The sequence below is a fragment of the Triturus cristatus genome, chromosome 3_2 (genome assembly GCF_964204655.1).
Source record: "Triturus cristatus chromosome 3_2, aTriCri1.1, whole genome shotgun sequence".
Lineage (NCBI taxonomy): Eukaryota > Metazoa > Chordata > Amphibia > Caudata > Salamandridae > Triturus > Triturus cristatus.
The window spans coordinates 1,067,395,040-1,067,414,575 of record NC_140584.1 but is presented as its reverse complement, the minus strand read 5'-3'; the positions used below and the strand labels follow the sequence as shown (position 1 = coordinate 1,067,414,575).

The 19,536-nt window shown below is 45.2% G+C and overlaps 1 protein-coding gene across 1 annotated transcript in view; it reads right to left on the bottom strand.

Moving 5' to 3' along the window:
* Positions 1-19,536, bottom strand: part of LOC146859134 (uncharacterized) — a 2,052,335-nt gene that overhangs the window by 846,825 nt on the left and 1,185,974 nt on the right. The window contains exon 79 of the mRNA XM_085649806.1: positions 3,622-3,839. Within this exon, the coding sequence (XP_085505932.1) occupies positions 3,622-3,839 (218 nt within the window). The remainder of the gene's footprint in view (positions 1-3,621; positions 3,840-19,536) is intronic.

The following is a 19,536-nucleotide window of genomic DNA, read 5'->3' as shown; positions in this document are numbered from 1 at the left end:
GAAGCCTGGCTTCCGCCGGAGACCAGAGACCTCTGATCTGCACCTCTCCCAGATGGCCGTCCCAGCCAAGAAGAGACACATCCGTCACTACTGTGAGATCTGGAGGTGGAAGGGAGAGGGGTCTGCCCTTGATCCAATCACGGTCTGTTAGTCACCACTGCTGTGCCCTCCGAGATCTGAACCAGGTTGGTGAGGTTTCAGGTCCCACTGCAGAGCCCGCATGTGCCACTGTGCATGGTTCACCAGCAGGATGCAGGAGCCCATGAGGCCCAACAACCTCAGAGTTATTCTCACCGAAATCCAGGATGGCGGCTGAAACATCGGCATCATAGCCTGAATATCCTGGACTCGCCGTTCTGGAGTATAAACCAGAAACTGCACCTTTTCCAGAGCCGCTCCAATGAAAGGGCGTCAGGTGTGACTTCAACATGTTGATAGTTAACCCAAGCGAATGATGAGCCGCCTTGAACAATCAGTTGTTGAGATAGGAGAAGACTGGAACCCTTGATCCCTGCAGATGGGCTGCGACCACTGCCATCACCTTTGTGTTTTTGCCATGCTACACAATGTGTGTTTGTACTTGTATAGCGCACTGCCACCCCCAACGGGGGCATCCTGGCGCTTTTACTCATACCGCTGTGGAACCCTTCCTGGCTTTCCATGTGAGGTGTCCACTCCTGGGCACCCCCATGGTGAGGCCAGGTATCCCAGCGCTGTTGGGGCCGTTGTGGAGATTAAGCAAGCTATTGCCCAGAGTTGCAGCGTGGGACCCATGATTAGAATAGGCACTGAGGCGAGAATATCCGGTCCGCGGAATTTATAGCCCGAGACCCTGCCGTGACGGGAATCGAACCCTGGTCCCGGACCAGTGCTCTGCATCGAGGTCTGCCACTCTAACCATTGAGCCACACTTCTCTGTGAACACCTGAGGGGCGCTGGTGAGGTTGAAGGGGCGCACCCGAAATTGAAAGTGCTCGTGGCCCACCGTATACCACAGGTAGCGACGATGGGCAGGCAGGGGATATGAAAACAGGCATTCTGCAAGTCCAGAGCCACCATCCAGTCTCCCGGGTCCAGGGCATACAGGATCTGAGCTAGGGTGAGCATCTTGAACTTCTCCTTTTTGCGGTAGTAGTTGAGGGATCTGAGGTCGAGGATAGGATGAAGACCTCTGCCTTTCTTTGGGACCAGAAAATAGTGGGAATAACAAACACAGCCTATTTCTGGCCCGGGAACCCTCTTTATATCTCCCTTGGCCAAGAGAGTCTTGACTTCCTCGTGGAGCAGAGCAAGGTGATCCTCCGCCAGCCAATCATACACAGGAGGCATAGATGTAGATGTAACCTCAAAGGGGAGGGTGCAGCCCCTTTAGACTATTTGCAAAACCCACCTGTCCAATGTGATGTTTCGTCAGTGGTGGAGAAGATGGCGTATTCTGCCACCAACTAGTCGTAAATGATCCTGTGGGATCAGACTAGGAAGGTCTTGCGGTCGAGGGGGGATAGTGGCTTGGCTCGACTTCTGGCCTCCCAACCCATGGGGTCAGGATGAACCGCATCCACGGCCCACAGAGGCTGCTGAACTTGCGGGCCCTCTGACTGGAATAGAGTTGGTGCGGTTGGTAGCCCCTTCCATAGCCACGAAAGGAGCGAAAAGCAGATGTGGACCAGGGTGTTGTGGTGAGGCCCTAGGACTTAGCCATAGCCCACGAGTTCTTGAAACGCTCAAGGGTGGTGTCTGCTTTGTTTCCGAAGAGAGAGGAGCCATCAACGGGCATGTCGATAAGGTTAGCTTGAACATCCCCCAAAAAAACAGATGTCCTCAGCCAGGTGTGGTAACGTACGGCCACCGTTATGGAAATCGCTCTGATCAGCAAGTCCGTCATGTCCAAACCACATCTGATGGCGAGATTTGCTGCATCTCTCCTGTCTGAGATAGCTTGGGAGAGTAGGGCCCAGTCCTCCTCTGAAACCCTGGGCAGCACCTGCGCAACTGTGTCCCATTTCAAATTGGAATTACGGCCCAAAAGACATGCGGTGTTCACCGACAGCAATGCCAGACTGGCGGAAGAAACATTTTCTTTCCAAAACTCTCCAGTCTCTTGGATTTCTTACCCGGGGGTGTGGAAGGGAATGCACCATGGGAAGTGGAAGCCTGAACCACCAAGCTTTGTGGGGTTGGGTGGGTGGTGAGGAAAACTGGGTCGCCTGGTGCAGGGCAATGATGGAGGGCAATCGTCCTATTCACAGGAGCCCCTGTGCTGCGCTTGGACCAGGTGCCCAGAACGACGTTCGTTAAGGCCTCATTGAAAGGGAGCAAGGGTTCTGAACTGGAGACACCAAGCTGCAGTACCTCTGTCAAGATATTAGTCTTGACTGCCACCGTAGGGAGCAGCAGGTCTAAGACCTCCGCAGCCCTACGCACCACCATAGCAAATGATGCCACCCCCTCCATAGCCAGGTTGCCAGAGTCTGGGGATGTGTCCAGACCACTGGCATCACCCAGTTCCTCGTACCAGTCCATATCTTGTGGGTGTGGGATTTTTAAGGGATCCGCTCCCCCTTCCAATCCTCCTCATCCATCCCAAACCCTTCAGAATAGGGCAGTTTGAACAGCATGGAGCCATACAGCTCTGGTCTAGGTGTCGGAGGACGCACGACCGGCTCCGTGTCATCAGGAATGAGGATTGAGGAGGCGCCGCTGGTGGGCACCGGTGATGCCGAGGAGCTCGGCATTGGATGTGGCACCGTGGAAGGTCGCTACAGAGGTGCGACCTTCACCAGTCCAGACCCAACAACGAGTCCAGCTGGAGGCCTTTACGCTGGGGCCGGAGCCAAAGGTGTGGAACCCACGAGGACTCTTCCATCATCTGAGCCTGCGAGGCTGAAGGCGCGCCGGCAGGGTCAGGATGCCCAAATCCGGCAATCGGAGCATGACTCCAGGCCTCACAGACACACCAAGTGGGGATCCGAGAACAACATGGCACGGTGACCGGCGCCGCACAGCTTGAACCCCAAGGTCTTCCTACTCAACATCCTACACACCAAAAGAAGTCAACAAAAAGTCTGTAAAAAAAATGACAGGGGGTAGCTCTCTTCAACGGATCTGCGCTGGCTAGCACGGAAAGAAAATAACTGACGCAACTAGTTAGTGAACCGCACCTCCCTGAAGGATTCTTTTTTGGAGGGGAGCAGCTGTCTTTTTATAGTGTCCCTCAGCAAAAGCATCTCTCAGTCAAGAACCAAAGCATACTTTTGCTACCCAAAAATGGTTTGTTTGTATCCTGATCTACAGTTCCAGCATGTGATCAAGACCTAGAAATTCCACAGTTTTTGTCCATCACATACATGGAATAACTCTGAAGGTTAGAAAAATGTGTCCTACTTCAGAGTCTCACTTTTTACTACTCATCTTATTACCTGTAGTGTTGAAGATAGATCTGAGAGAAGGGTAAGATCTGATTTCTTATTCAGATGAATGAGTGACACCCCATCGCCCAAGCTACCGACACTTCAATTTCTTCTGCTCGCCCTGGCCTGTCAAAGGTTGAATCGTCGACAATATTTATTTAGGTGACCATGTGCTGTATAAGTGCCTTGATATGAATACCGCAGCACTGACCTGGAGTTCAATGTGTAGTTCAGGTTGAATACAAGCAAAGCCTCTGTGCAGCAGTGTCTTTCCGAGACTGTCTTCACAAGGGCTAAAATTGATGATCGTTGTTCCGGAGCTAATCTCAGCACTCAGCTGGGGATCGTCCTCTGAGGTGACCAGGTAAAGCTTGAACTGGTCAGAGCAAAGCAGACGGTGGCCATTGAAGGACAGGATATCAGATGGTCCTGCAAACAAAGATAAAAGTAAAATTACACAAAATCCGTGTTCATACCTAAAATTGTTAAACATTTTTCCATTATAAATATTTGCATTGTACTAATTTATAAACTTATAAAACAATACAATGTGCAAAGCAAAATACAAAAAATACACAAAAGTCCGTACATATGAAGAAAATCTAGACATTAAGGTACATAAACAAATACACTATGAAAAGTCATCAGTTTATAAATTGCTAAACATATTCTGCAATAAGCACTATACAAGTAAGGTTCTATAGTACTGTACATCTTTGGACAAATCGTGAAAATTATTGGAGATCAGGATCGGACTCAGAACCAGAAGTTGGGCTGGCAAAAATGTTCCCACACCATTTCTGTCTCTTTCTTCCAATCTCTCTATCTCTCTTGTGTAGCCTGCTATCATAAATCCCATGGTTTCACCAGTCATAGGTTGCTTGTGTTCCGGTTCAGGGAAGACTTGGCTTGGCAATCCGGGCTGGACATTTCCCATGAGGAGCAGGGTCAAGACTGATTTGCATATGGCTGCGTCCAAACTGAAGTGGCATGGTGGGAGAAAAAGGATGGATTTGGATGCAGCCCAAGCGATTGCCAGTGGTTAAAATTGATTCAAGCATTCCATCCATCACTTTGTTGTTTTTGCATTTGATGCCTTAAGTGCACCAGGCATGCCCGGACGTGGATCCCAGGATCACTGTGCCAATGGAATCAAGCTATACCTGGCTGAAGAGTCTTAACTAGAGCAAAACCGCTCCTAGGTTGTTTGTATTCCGGCTTAGGGAAGAACAGGCTTGGTAGTTCGGGGTGGACTTTTCCCATGAGGAGCCGGTTCAAGACTTCTTTGTATATAGCCTGGTCCAAACTGAGGTGGAATGGGGGGGCGAAAAACAATGGATCTGGATGCAGCCCTAGGTGACTGCCAGTGGTTGAGATTAATTCAAGTATTCTATCCATAACCTTGTCGTTTTTGCATTTGCCACCCTAGGTGCATCTGTATGCCCAGACATGGGACCCGGGCTCACTGTGCCACTGGAACCAAGCTATGCTTGGCTGAAGAACCCTAACTAGGACGAGCTGAGGTGGCAGACTCCTAAAGCACGCACCCACCCCTGCTGAGTGAGACATTCACAGAAGAAATACTTGTCCAGTATTTTCACCGAGTAGTGCTCACGATTAAAAGAAAAGGTGTTAAATAAATAGACGGTGCTATGAGCTATCACTATAAGCAAGATGTTGGCTCATATATTGTGTTAATGTAATTTGTATGGGTAAATAAATATGAAAAAGGTGCTGTTAAAGAGGGATACATTTCTGTGAAGCCCTATTAAATCATTCTGTGGTCTGTTTATCACAGCAATTATAAAAAGTGACATTCTTGTCAACGGTGAAGTGCCAGTGTGAATTTAAACTTTTAGGTTTGCTTCATTTTTTCAACAAGCAAAGACCATAGAACAATGAGTGATACAGTAATGAGTTCCAAGGTTAAACAAATAGTGGCTCTCGTAAGGCACAACACAAAACAATACTCTTTTAAGTTTCTGACTTACTCCATAGCTAATTGAATATCATATTAATCCCTCTTTATGCAAAATACAAGGATGAATAAAACTGGAACAGGAAATGAGGGAGAGAGGAGGAAGGGGATGCAAGAGGGAAATGAATGAGAAAGGAGAGAAGAGGTAATGAGAGAAGCAATGAGAAGGGAAAACATTGCATTTTCAGACTCCGTGTGATAACGGATTCCATCAAGAACATCCTGATAGTCTCCTCGTTAAGCTTGCAGGCCCATAGGAAGTGTCAAGAGCCATGGTGATACACCCGGTCTAGCACCACCACCAGGGCAGGCAGAGTCCAGCAGTACTTTGTCCAGAAATGTACTCACTGGCTCAGATTGGGTAAAGACAAAGGTTTTGCCTTCCCAGAACACCTTTACGTGAGCTGTAAACACCACTAAAGCAGTCATCAAACTTTTTTGAATCTCTTGAGGTTCACCCCTCTTGGATTGTGACCCTAAACTTATGTCAGGGCAGAGGAGGATTTGACTATCTCTAATCTGCAGAGCATCCTTTAAACATGCCACTTTCGGTGAAATCAGGTCCCCCGGTTCCTGTTTAGCAGGAGTCACACTAACTGAACCATTGCATCAGGCTTCTATATATCAGAAGATCTTGGGGGGAAGTCTAAATGCTTTCTTTGCAAGGCGTCCTCCATTAGGACCAGGCAAAGTTAGGTGCTTATTAAGAACCTTACCATTACCTGCAGCTTTGTATGATCTTTGGCATATCAGGAAAAGCCAACATTCATAATGGGGCCACATTTGTGTTCTCCAATACCTCTAGTCTGCCCACAATTCCACCCCACCGGACGTCCCCTTGGTTTTTAAAGTCAGCCTCCACTCAATCCATTCTGATTGCCACCTGCTGAAGTGCACAGTCTAGCTCCACTGGAACAGTCTACATCCCTGCACTTTTGTTTCAACACTACCCAAAAAGAACTGTGTAGCTATGTTGCCTATTCCTTCATGTCCAGCTGTTGTAGTAATTTTTCCAGAGTATCCATTTCTCCTGTAGAGACATCCTCTGGTTCCCCTGAAGATGTCACACAGCCCAGTATGCCTTTATTCACTTTTATTCTGCTTTGTATACTGTCTCTAGTAGGCACCACCAATTGCCTTCAAACTGTTGCTCAACCCCAACTGGGCCAGTTAACTCCAGCTGCTTACCCTGGGGTGTGCTTTACCACTCATACTCAACTACACGAAACAGGCCAACCAGGTTGTCGATCTTGCATTAGGCCCAGTTAAGCTAGTGCTCACCCTCGGCCCTTTTAGCCCCTTACGCAAAAGAACAACTACCCTCTCAGCCAGATTCGAGAGCCACACACTGCCAGAATGCCTCAACACCAAATGACAGGCAAAGCACTTCTCTGCTTTGATATAACTGCAATCACGTGCCACCACCATACTGAGCACACTAGCTGGCACATGCATCAAAGCTTATTGCGATCGCAAACGGTGTGATTCGCAAAAATTGGCCGTTTGCGATCACAAAATTAGCTTTTGCGATGCATCAAGGGTCAAGGCCCTCGCAATTTGAGAATTCGCAATTAATTGCCAGTTCTCAAATTGCGATTGCATTTAAGGAATCGCATTTTGCGATACCTTAAATGCAATGCAAGAACCACTTTGAAGTAGCGATTTCGCTACTAGGGGGCGCAAATTACCATGAAGTTGAACTTCATGGTAATTTGCAAAAACTTTGAAAATGCACTAAAGTGCATTTTTCAAAGTTGTAGGTTACACACACACACATGTCCTTGGGACACCCTTGAAATTGCATGAGCAATTTGCGAGTAGAAATTGGTACTCGCAAATTGCGCTTGCAATTTCCCATTCATTCCTATGGGCCTGCAGGCCCATAGGAATGAATAGGAAGCTATTCCTTATTTGCGACTCGCTATTTGCGACTCGCAAATAAGGAATGTGTAGGAATCGCTATTATTATAGTGATTCCTACATGCATAGGAGTTTGCAAGTCCTTAATTGCGAATCCTTAATATTCGCAATTAAGGACTCGCACAATCCTAGCATGATGCATGTGCCCGTAGGTGCTATAACTCTCAGGTGCTGACCTAGGGGAAACAAGCCTCAATGTCCGGCCCCATGCTCAGAGGCAAGAACTGTCTTTGTTGCTCAACAAATGACAACATTTTTGCTTAAAAAAATGTGAACATGCATTAAACTTCATTTTAATCTGTATGAAATATATCTCCTAATAAGATCATGACAAGGCCACAAAATTAGTTAAAGGATTTTACAAAGCATTATAGAAATTTAAAACACCTTGTATCAATATGTCTCCTCTTGTAAAAATTCCGTAGTCACCCAAAAACTCACACCACCCTCAATCCTAAAAATACCCCTGCCACCCAAAACTCATACCCATCCTAAACCCTAAAAATACCCTAGCCACGAAAAAGCCCATACCCACAGTAAACCCTAAAAACGCCCTCGCCATCCAAAAATCTTTACCCAGCCTAAACCCTAAAAATGCCCTTGCCCTGATATACATATATATATCTATATTCACTGAAAAAAACATAGGTTTCAGGCCTGATATAGTTAGGAATTAGCATTTAAAAAACCTTAGAAATTCACAGAAAAAACAATAGGTTTTAGGGGTGTTATAGCTAGCTGGACATTTCACTCGAACAAAACCATTGAAATTCCTCCGATATAGTTAGTTGTACTAACTACAGCTCGCGCGCCCGCAATCCACTGCTGATGATGTCACATATTACATCATTCTTGACCTGGTCAGTGACATCACTGATGACATCTCAAATGACATCACTGATAACATCACTGATGACATCATTCAGTGAATGTGGTTTGGTTCGTTATTTAAATATGTATTATATATCTAGCAATTTGCATTGAAGAATGAGTGGATATATAAATATCTGGATGGAGGATTTAGTAGCAGTGTGATTGACTGTTTACTTGACTAATTTATAGTGTCTCACTAAATATATTGGATAGTGACTAAACTGTGTGAATATCTGTATCCCTTTGTCAGTTGTTGTGTAAACTGCTGAACTAGTTGGTTACTAGCTACGTGAAAGTCTATGTTATTTATTGATTAGTTAACTGAGTATTTGTATGGGAGAGTGAATGTGTGTGTGGTTCGGTGGGGGGTGTGTGACTGCCCAAAGATGTGTGAATAGTTGATTCAGTAGGTATTTGAAGTTAAAACTACATGTTATAACAGTTGTTTAGGTGAGTGAATACCTTTATGGGTGTGGCGATGAGCAAATATATGTCTCAATGGTACATGTCCAACAAACTAGAAAAATAAAAGTCAGTGTATGTGTCAGTTGTTGTATATAAATAAGTATACATAAGACTCAGTGATTGTATGAGTGACTGTATGGATAACTGTATACTTGTAATAGTGTTTTTATAACACACTAAGTATGAGTTATTATCTATATGAATAGATGAAGTGGTGTTTTTATAAGTGTATAGCTAAGTAAAAGTAAGTATGATCCATTGTTTGCATAAGTGAGTAGGATGACTTGATAAGTGATTAGGATGTGTGCTGGTGTGTAATGTCGATGTAGGTGTATAAGTATATTTGATAGTGTTCTATTGATCATTGACAGCATTATGAGTGAATCTATAGGTAAGTGATTACATGTGTGTATAGAACTAGGAATCACTGAGTGGGTGTTTAGAAACTTGTATTGGTGGGTCTGTATTTTACAGTGAGTGATGAAAGGTTATACTAGTGTATGATGAGGTGTATCTGACTGTCACGTGGATGATGTCATCAGTGATGTCATTTGAGATGTCATCAGTGATGTCACTGACCATGTCATGAATGATGTAATATGTGACATCATCAGCAGTGGATTGCGGGCGCGCGAGATGTAGTTAGTACAACTAACTATATCGGAGGAATTTCAATGGTTTTGTTCGAGTGAACTGTCCAGCTAGCTATAACACCCCTAAAACCTATTGTTTTTTCAGTGAATTTCTAAGGGTTTTTTAAATGCTAATTCCTAACTATATCAGGCCTGAAACCTATGGTTTTTTCAGTGAATTTCAAAGGTTGTGTAAATGCTAATTCCTAACTATATCAGGCCTGAAACCTATGGTTTTTTCAGTGAATTTCAAAGGTTTTGTAAATGACCATTTTTAATGTATTAATTGTTATACTGATTATTTTGATACTGATTTACTACATTTTGTAAACTGTTTATTTTTAGATATTTTATTTTTTTAATTACATTATACATTACAATACAAAATATACTTTCTCAGAATGAATTACATTAGTTTAAATACTTTGCAAATAGGCAATAGACTTTTAAGTACAGTAGTTACAGTTGTTGCAATGGGCAACACAATTTCAAACGCAATGCAACATTGAGCTCAATGTGAATTTCTAGTCAAATGCAATTAGTTACTTTATGGATTACTTTTCTAACCAGAGGACTGGATCCTAGATTCAGTCCTTGGACACCTCCTGTAATCAGTTGAGTAAAAGCCTTTTGGTTACAGTAGTGATTTTCAAGGAATATTATTGTATTTTAAAAGTTGACACTTAGAAATTTTTTCACATAGAATCACCAATGTTATCCTATGCAGAAAATTCACTTAGCAGGTAAGTAGTGTTATCGTTACTTTTTCTTACTCAGTGGTGGATCCTGGATCCAGCACTGGCCAATCTCCTGTAAACAGTTGAAAGAATATGTTTAAGTCATACAGACGATTTTTTAGGAATATTTTTAGTTTGTGAAAATAGACAGAAACTTTTCTGGTGAAAACCACACAATGGATTCCTATGGAAGGAAATACAAGTTGCTGGTAAGGACGCTTAGAATTACTTTTCAGGGTCAGCTCTGGGCTAAAAGATGCAGCACTGTGTTCTCTCCTGATAACAGGTGAGTAAATCTGAATTCGTTGTTCAATTGATTTTAGAGGAATATTTGTACGTTTCAAAAATGGACACAGAAACTTTTCTGGTGAAAACCACACAATGGATTCCTATGGAAGGAAATACAAGTTACTGGTAAGTACGCTTAGAATTACTTTTCCGGGTCAGCGCTGGGCTAAAAGATGCAGCACTGGGTTCTCTCCTGATAACAGGTGAGTAAATCGGAATTCGTAGTTCAACTGATTTTAGAGGAATATTTGCAAGTTTCAAAATTGGACACTTAGAAACTTTTCTGATGAAAACCACACAATGGATTCCTATGGAAGGAAATACAAGTTACTGGTAAGTACACTTAGAATTACTTTTCAGGGTCAGCGCTGGGCTAAAAGATGCAGCACTGGGTTCTCTCCTGATAATAGGTGAGTAAATCGGAATTCGTAGTTCAACTGATTTTAGAGGAATATTTGCAAGTTTCAAAATTGGACACTTAGAAACTTTTCTGGTGAAAACCACACAATGGATTCCTATGGAAGGAAATACAAGTTGCTGGTAAGTACGCTTAGAATTACTTTTCAGGGTCAGCTCTGGGCTAAAAGATGCAGCACTGTGTTCTCTCCTGATAACAGGTGAGTAAATCTGAATTCGTAGTTCAATTGATTTTAGAGGAATATTTGTACGTTTCAAAAATGGACACAAACTTTTCTGGTGAAAACCACACAATGGATTCCTATGGAAGGAAATACAAGTTACTGGTAAGTACGCTTAGAATTACATTTCAGGGTCAGCGCTGGGCTAAAAGATGCAGCACTGGGTGCTCTCCTGATAACAGGTGAGTAAATCGGAATTCGTAGTTCAACTGATTTTAGAGGAATATTTGCAAGTTTCAAAATTGGACACTTAGAAACTTTTCTGATGAAAACCACACAATGGATTCCTATGGAAGGAAATACAAGTTACTGGTAAGTACACTTAGAATTACTTTTCAGGGTCAGCGCTGGGCTAAAAGATGCAGCACTGGGTTCTCTCCTGATAATAGGTGAGTAAATCGGAATTCGTAGTTCAACTGATTTTAGAGGAATATTTGCAAGTTTCAAAATTGGACACTTAGAAACTTTTCTGATGAAAACCACACAATGGATTCCTATGGAAGGAAATACAAGTTACTGGTAAGTACGCTTAGAATTACTTTTCAGGGTCAGTGCTGGGCTAAAAGATGCTGCACTGGGTTCTCTCCTGATAACAGATGAGTAAATCGGAATTCGTTGTTCGGCTGATTTTAGAGGAATATTTGTACAATGGTGAAGGAAGGTGACGTGTGCAAACACGCCCTGTGGTGCGTTTTAAGTTGGGGAATTAATTCCTCTTCAATCCAAAGGTCCCCTGGGGGCCAACTAGCCCACCAGGTACCTCCAGTATGCGCCAGGGAGCTGCGTTGCAGAGAGGTGTTCAGAGGCCACACCCCTTTTTACAACACTCTACCCTGCCCCCTTTTGCGTTTTTCGCATTTGTTTTATAGGTTTCTTGTGCCTCGGTTCTACCGAGGCACAAGATGGCTGCCAACACTTCCTGATCTGGAGTGTTGACAGCCAATTAGAATACAGCTTGTGTACGGCAGGGTACGTGCTGGGTGCGGGGAGGGTGCGCGGATCCTCTGAGGCCATAGATATATCTATGATCTTACTTTTGATTTTCTCAGGAACTACTGAACGGATTTACACCATTTAAGCAAAAGGCACGAGTCTGAACTGAGGACTACCTCTTTGACAAATTTGGTGTAATTCCGTTCTGCAGTTCGGGCTGTAGCTGTGTCAAAAGGTCCTATGGGAAAATGCATGGGGAAAAAGCGTTTTGGGACCCCACTTTTTTCTCGGCCCCCGCTTGACGAATCACTGTGAAATTTTCAGGATAGGAGCAGACCGGAGCTGGCCAAAAGTTTGGAAATTTTCGAGAAGTTTCGTCAATCGGCGCCAACGTTATTCCAAATAGAATGTTGAGGATTTCGTATGGAAAATAGGTCCTAACTATATCTACCTACTGGCGACCGCCAGTAGGTAATGACAAAATCCGTCTACAGCCAAAACGCGTCAGGATGGACATCGTGCCATGACTGGAAAAAAAAAGAATATGCTACTTACCGGGAGTGCCTGAATTTGCTCATCTTGAAGGGGGCTGCTGTTTGTGATATATATATGTGGGTCATGTGATCAAGGCTCTCCGGAGCCAAAACGCATAATGGCTGCTTTATCTCTGGGTGAATAAATCTGATTTTATGCACCATAGTCGTGGTCCGTGCTCCATTCTTCCAAATCGAAGAGCCAGCGGCAGTGGAGTGCTCTCGATATATATATATATATATTATCTACTGGCGGTCGCCAGTAGATAGTTATAGTTACAACCTAGTTTCCATAGGAAATCTCAAAATTCTATTTTGAATAACTTTGGCGCCGCTTGACGAATCCTCGCGAAATTTTCAAAACTAATGGGGCGCTCCGTTCAGCTCCTACCCTGAAAGTCTCGGGGTGATTCGTCAAGCGGGGGCCGGGAAAAAGGGGGGGTCCCAAAACGCGTTTCCCCATGCATTTTTCCATAGGACCTTTAGACACAGCTACAGCCCGAACGGCTGAACAGAATTACTTGAAATTTGGCAGAGAGGTAGCCATAAGGTCAAGAAAGTGCCTTTTGCAGGTCTGGTGTAAATCTGTTCAGTATTTCCTGAGAAAATAGCATTTAAAAGCATATCAATATCTATACGCGCGCACCGTGCGCGCACTGTGCGCGCACCCTGCCGTGCGCGAGCGCAATTCTGATTGGTTGTTAGATGTCGGTAAACATTCGAATCGGTCGAAACCAGGAAGTGTCGGCCGCCATTTTGTCTCTCGCAGTCTGAGGGGGTGAAAAACAAAGGTGAAGAACGTGAAAAGGGGGCAGAATGGACAGTTCCTGACCCACTAGCCTTGGTCAGGGGGTCACAGAAGGACCCACAAGGGCGAAAAAAACACATTTTTTTTTTTTTAAATCGCGAGGTGCGCGCACCCTGCGCGCACGGCACGAACTGCGAACCGCGTGCGCTCGGTGCGCGAAGCGCACCGTGCGCGCAGGGTGCGCGCACCTCGCGATTTAAAAAAAAAAAAACATTTGTTTTGTTTGAAAAACCTGAAAAAAATAAAAAATAATAAAAACATAACTTAGCATTTAAAAAACCGTACAAATTCACTGAAAAAACCATAGGTTTCACACACGTTATAGTTACGAATTAGCATTTAAAAAACCTTGCAAATTCACTTAAAAAACCATAGGTTTCACACATGTTATAGTTAGCTGGACATTTCACTCGTAAAAAACCAATGAAATTCCCCCGTTATAGTTAGTGCAGGCAACTATAACTCACGCGACCGCAATCCTCTGCTGATGACGTCAGATATTACATCACTGATGACATATGTGTCTTGCTGAAAAAAAAATATTTGTAATATATGTATAGCTAAAGATTAATGGAAGAAGACATGGGTAAATAAGTGTCTAAATACAGTGATGTAATATCTGACGTCATCAGCAGAGGATTGCGGTCGCGTGAGTTATAGTTGCCTGCACTAACTATAACGGGGGAATTTCATTGGTTTTTTACGAGTGAAATGTCCAGCTAACTATAACATATGTGAAACCTATGGTTTTTTAAGTGAATTTGCAAGGTTTTTTAAATGCTAATTCGTAACTATAACGTGTGTGAAACCTATGTTTTTTTCAGTGAATATATATATATATATATAACCTACCTACTGGCGGTCACCAGTAGGTAGATATATTTAGGACAATGTTTCCATAGGAAAAACGTTTTTTGACTTGCATATATCTTTGGCACTGGTTCACTAATCTTCATGAAATTTGCCCAAAAAGTGCTGTAGTGATTAATGTTGTGCATGGAAAGTTTTGAGGCGATCCATCAAGTGGGGGCTGTGAAAAAGGAGGGGTAAAAATGTGCGTTTCCCATGTTAATTCCCGTGGGAACTATAGACAATGGCTACTGCCCGACTGGCTGAACGGAATTACATCAAAATTGGCAGAAAGGAAGATACTGGTCCAGGGAAGTGCCATATGTGATTTTGTGCAATTTTAGAGATATTACCTAAAATCCAAATTTGTATATATCGGGAAGTCAAAGATCCATGAACCCACCCAATCTCGGGCTGAGATATGATTGCCTGCCAACACTTCAAACAAGTAAGTGTTGGCAGCCATCTTGGGACTCACCTTGAGCCAAGTCGCACGAAAAACGTTTCTGTCAGGACCCAGATGATGAATCACAAACTGAGTAACCGTGTTTTCCCACCGAAACACTTACCGACGTACTGTCACCCTGTATACAGGCTGGTGTGGAGCCCTTTAAGAGCTCTCAATCCAAGGAACTCCAGGGGGCTTGACCGATGACGTTTTCTTTAGCCATTCAATCGGATAAGGAGAAGGGCGAAACAAGAGGAGAGACGTATGGGGAAGAGAAGACTCCATCAAGAGACGCGGAAGCCGACGGAGTCAGAAGTGCCGAGGAAAAAGAAGCCGGAGACGCAGAAACCAACGGAGCCAGAGGTGCCGAGGAGAGAGGTGACCGGAGACGCTGTCGTTGATGAGGACGTCAAGCCCGGAGGCCAACAAGACCGTTCCTCGCCCCACTCCTCTCCCGGAGGAGGGTGGCTTCACAAAGTACAGGTGAGACTCCAGGGGATTACAGGGCACGGGCAGGGGAGGGAAACCATGTAGGGGAGGACACGCTAAGGACCACACGGTGACGGTATCTAGGTGATTCTTCCCTCACACCCTTTACCCCTAGCCAGGAAGTTTTTACACTTCCTCCAGCCTGACCCTGGTCTTTTCTTTCTGTTTCTCCCACTTCGGCTCCGAGGCTTTGGGACGACGGCAGGAGCAAGGCTAATTCCCCCCTTTTCTACCAGAATCTCTGGTAAAGACGGGAGCAGCCCCAACCGCGAGGAGACCTTTACCGTGGACATTTGTTTGTTTTGTGTACCAGAAGAACAAGTTACTTACCTTTGGTAACGCTTTTTCTGGTGGATACAGTATCTGCCTGCGGATTCCTCACCTTGTGAATATGCCCTGCGCCAGCGACATTCGGAAACATTTGTAGCAGTCCACGCAGATGGGGTCGAAGACGACGTCACAGAGACACGGCTCCGCATACGACTCTGCTGACGTCACCGGATCCATAAGAAGACCTCGTCGGCGTGATGACGTCAGTTCCGCCCTTTTTTCCGTGCCTTCGAGGCACACGGATGGACTGACAGCAATATATACACAGTACATAATATACAAAGCAACACACACAGTGTGGAGAATAAATAGGAAGGCAAAAGAAATAACACACTGCCTTTAACAGTAACAAATACATTTTGAAACACCATCATTAGAATTGAAGGTATACAAGGGTGGACAATGGGGAGGCGGGTGGCTCAGTGAGGAATCCACAGGCAGATACTGTATCCACCAGAAAAAGCGTTACCGAAGGTAAGTAACTTGTTCTTCTGATGGATACATCTGCCAGTGGATTCCTCACCTTGTGAAAAGATTCCCACAGCAGTTCCACTCCCGGAGGAGGGTGTCCACCCTTCTATACCACAAAGTGTCCGTCCCTCCTCACCTCGGAATCCAAGCAGTAATGCTTTGCTAAAGTGTGGAGGGAGGCCCAAGTTGCCGCTCTAAAAATGTCCTCCACAGGAACACCTCTAGACAAGGCAGACGTAGAAGACTTTGCCCTAGTAGAATGAGCCCTTAAACTCTCTGGAGGTTCCTTACCGGCCAAAGAGTAACATATCTTGATACACAAGACAATCCATCTGGAAAGGGTGCGCTTGTGCACCGCTCTGCCTTTCCTGCAGCCAACAAAGCCCACGAAGATCAAGGTAGAATCTCTCCGCCCTCCTAGGGTCCAAGCGGTGAAGCCGCTCCTCCTCCTTGGAAGGGTGAGGGGGAGGATAGAAGGTAGGAAGGGCAATGGACTGCCCCAGATGGAAAGGAGTTACCACCTTAGGCAGAAAAGCAGCCCTTGTCCTAAGTACCATTCTTTCAGCATGAATGGTCAAGAACGGGGGTTTTGAACAAAGAGCTTGAAGCTCACTTACCCTCCTTGCTGAGGTGATCGCAATGAGAAAAACCGTTTTGAAAGACAACAGTCTCAAAGGACACTTGTGTAAGGGCTCAAAGGGAGAACCCATCAAGTAAGTTAAGACAAGATTTAAATCCCATTGAGGTACAATAAAAGGAGAAGGCGGAAACTTGTTTGTAAGGCCCTTCAGAAATCGTAAAACAATAGGTGATTTTAACAATGATGGCTTATCCGGCAAGCAAAGGAAAGCCGACAAGGCCGAAAGATATCCCTTCACAGTGGCTACAGCAAAACCTTGCTGAGGAAGAGAAAGAGTAAACTGAAGGATGTTGGATAAACAAGCCTTCAAAGGGTCAATAGATTTCTCTCCACACCAAGGGCCTCATGTAGGTAGCTAAATACCGGTCGGTAACGGCCGAAATTCAGTAAATATCCCGTTACCGGCCGGTATTTAGCTATTTGAGATGTAGGAGGCATAATGTCAGGATTCGGTATTTACCGAATCGGTAAAATACCGATTCGGTAAATACCAAATCCTGAATGTAGGGAGCACTCTAAGGAGTGAACATTAGTATTAAGAATTCGTTATTTACCACCAAATACAGGTTGGTGATAAATAACGAATACCTTGCAAAGAGCAATATTTTGCAGATTTAAGAGTGCCATGTGGCAGACATACATGCCCTTAGGGCATGTATGTGCGCCACATGTGCACACATGCAAGAATCAGGGGTGCAACAGGGTGTCAATGTGACACCCTGCCACCCTTGCATATGCTCCCCCATTACCGAATCGGTATTTACCGATTCGGTAATGGTGAATGGCTTCCCATTGATTCCTATGGGCCTCCAGGCCCATAGGAATGAATGGGAAGGGATGCATTATTACCGATTCGGAAAATACCGATTCTTAAATACCGATATTTACCGAATCGGTAATAATTACCGATTGGTTACCTACATCACATTTACCGATTCATAAATACCGAATCGGTAAAATTCGGTATTTATGAATCGGTAAATGTGATGCTACCTACATATGGCCCCAAATAACAAATTTAGACCACCTATAGGAATAGATAGATTTGGTGGAATTACATCTACCACATCTGGTGGGAGAGAAAAAGAATTCAGGTTGCCCCGTTCAATCTCCAGGCATGAAGGTGTAAGCTCTGGAGGTGGGGGTGTAGAACCTGCCCCTCTATCTGAGAGAGGAGGTCTGCCCTGAGAGGGAGACGGAGCGGAGGGCACGAGGAGAGGTGGAGAAGATCTGTATACCACACCCTCCTTGGCCAATCCGGGGCGATCAATATGATTTGGGCCCGGTCTTGGCGTATCTTCCTCAGAACCCGAGGAATCAAGGGTATGGGAGGAAACGCGTAAAGGAGATGTGAGTCCCATCTCAACTGAAATGCGTCCCCCAAAGCTCCCTGCAACGGATACTGGAGACTGCAGAATGACGGGCAATGAGCATTCTCGTGAGTGGCAAACAGGTCCACCTGAGGAGTTCCCCATGTCCGAAAGACGTGACGAACCACCTCCGGATGGAGCCTCCACTCGTGGTCGGCGGAGAACTGCCGACTGAGACTGTCTGCACGCACGTTCAGAACTCTGGCCAGATGATTTGCCATCAGACAAATCTGATGATCCTGAACCCTGGACCAGAGACGCAGAGCCTCTCTGCAGAGACAATGCGATCCCACTCCTCCCTGCTTGTTGACATACCACATCGCGGTAGTGTTGTCCGTCAGGACTTGAACTGACTGACCGCGAAGGGAAGGGAGGAAGACCTTGAGCGCCAAACGTATCGCCCGCAATTCCAGAAGGTTGATGTGAAGCAACCTCTCCTCCGGAGACCGAAGACCCTTGATCTCCAGATCCCCCAGATGCGCACCCCACCCTAAAGTGGATGCATCCGTTATCACTGTGGCCACCGATGAAGGTAGATGAAAGGGCTTTCCTTGAGACAGAATGCCCTCCACACTTCACCAAGACAGATCCGCTGCAGCTTCTCTGGAGATCCTCACAGACTCCCTGAGATCTCCCTTGTGCAAATACCACTGCCTGCGGAGGCACCACTGGAGTGCCCTCATGTGCCAGCGTGCATGGTTGACCAACAGAATGCAGGAGGCGAACAGACCGAGCAGACGAAGGACCTTCAGGACTGGAACGACCGCTCCATTGTAAAACAAGAGAATCATTAACTGTATGTCGAGAATCCTTTGTGGAGGTGGGAATGCTTGACACACAGTAGTGTCCAGTACCGCCCCTATGAACAGGTTGCGCTGAGAGGGCACCAGGTGAGATTTTATCGAGAAACCCAATTTGTACAACAGCTGAGTTGTATCTTGCAGATGATGAAGCACCCTCTCTGGCGACTCTGCTTTGATCAGCCAGTCATCCAGATAGGGGGGGAAAACCGGAATCCCCGACCTTTTGAGATGGGCTGCCACCACTGCTATCACCTTGGTGAAGACACTGTCGTACTTTAATATTCGGGACCGCGTAGGGGACAGGGCCCTACCCCTGTCCATCTTGGTATTAGCAAACCGCAAATGGTAAATGCGGCATGTACGAGTGCTTTATATACCGTTCTAGCTATGAATGCACTGTGTACACGTTATTCTGCTCCACTACGCGGGTTCCATTTTGGAAGCAGTGGCCATCTTGTCATTGCCCTCACATAGGCTATAATGGAGTAAATACGGGCCTCACAGTACATGGGCTTTCCCTCTGACTTCTCTGTGACCTGGGCAGCGGGCCCTACTGCCCCGGGTCAAACCGGTCTCACGAGCTCCCCTTCCTCCTTCCACCTGTGATTAGCATCAGGGCTTGACCCGTCATAAAACCCTTTCATTCTACACAATCCCCCGGCTAATCTCTTCCACACCTGCTTGTTCCTGCTTTATGACTTGTTTCCCAAAACAGGAGATGCTCATGTTTATTGGGGGGTCTATTTACATCAAACGTGGGATCTGAACCTTACTGTGTAAATCATTGTGGGCTGGCCGAACTGGAATGTGGGATGGTCATCATGACTCTGCTTTTTCGTTTGTAATGTATACTTATAATGGCCATATCGTAAACCAAGGAATGTGTGCCTGGAGCATGATATTTTGTATTTAAGATGAAGT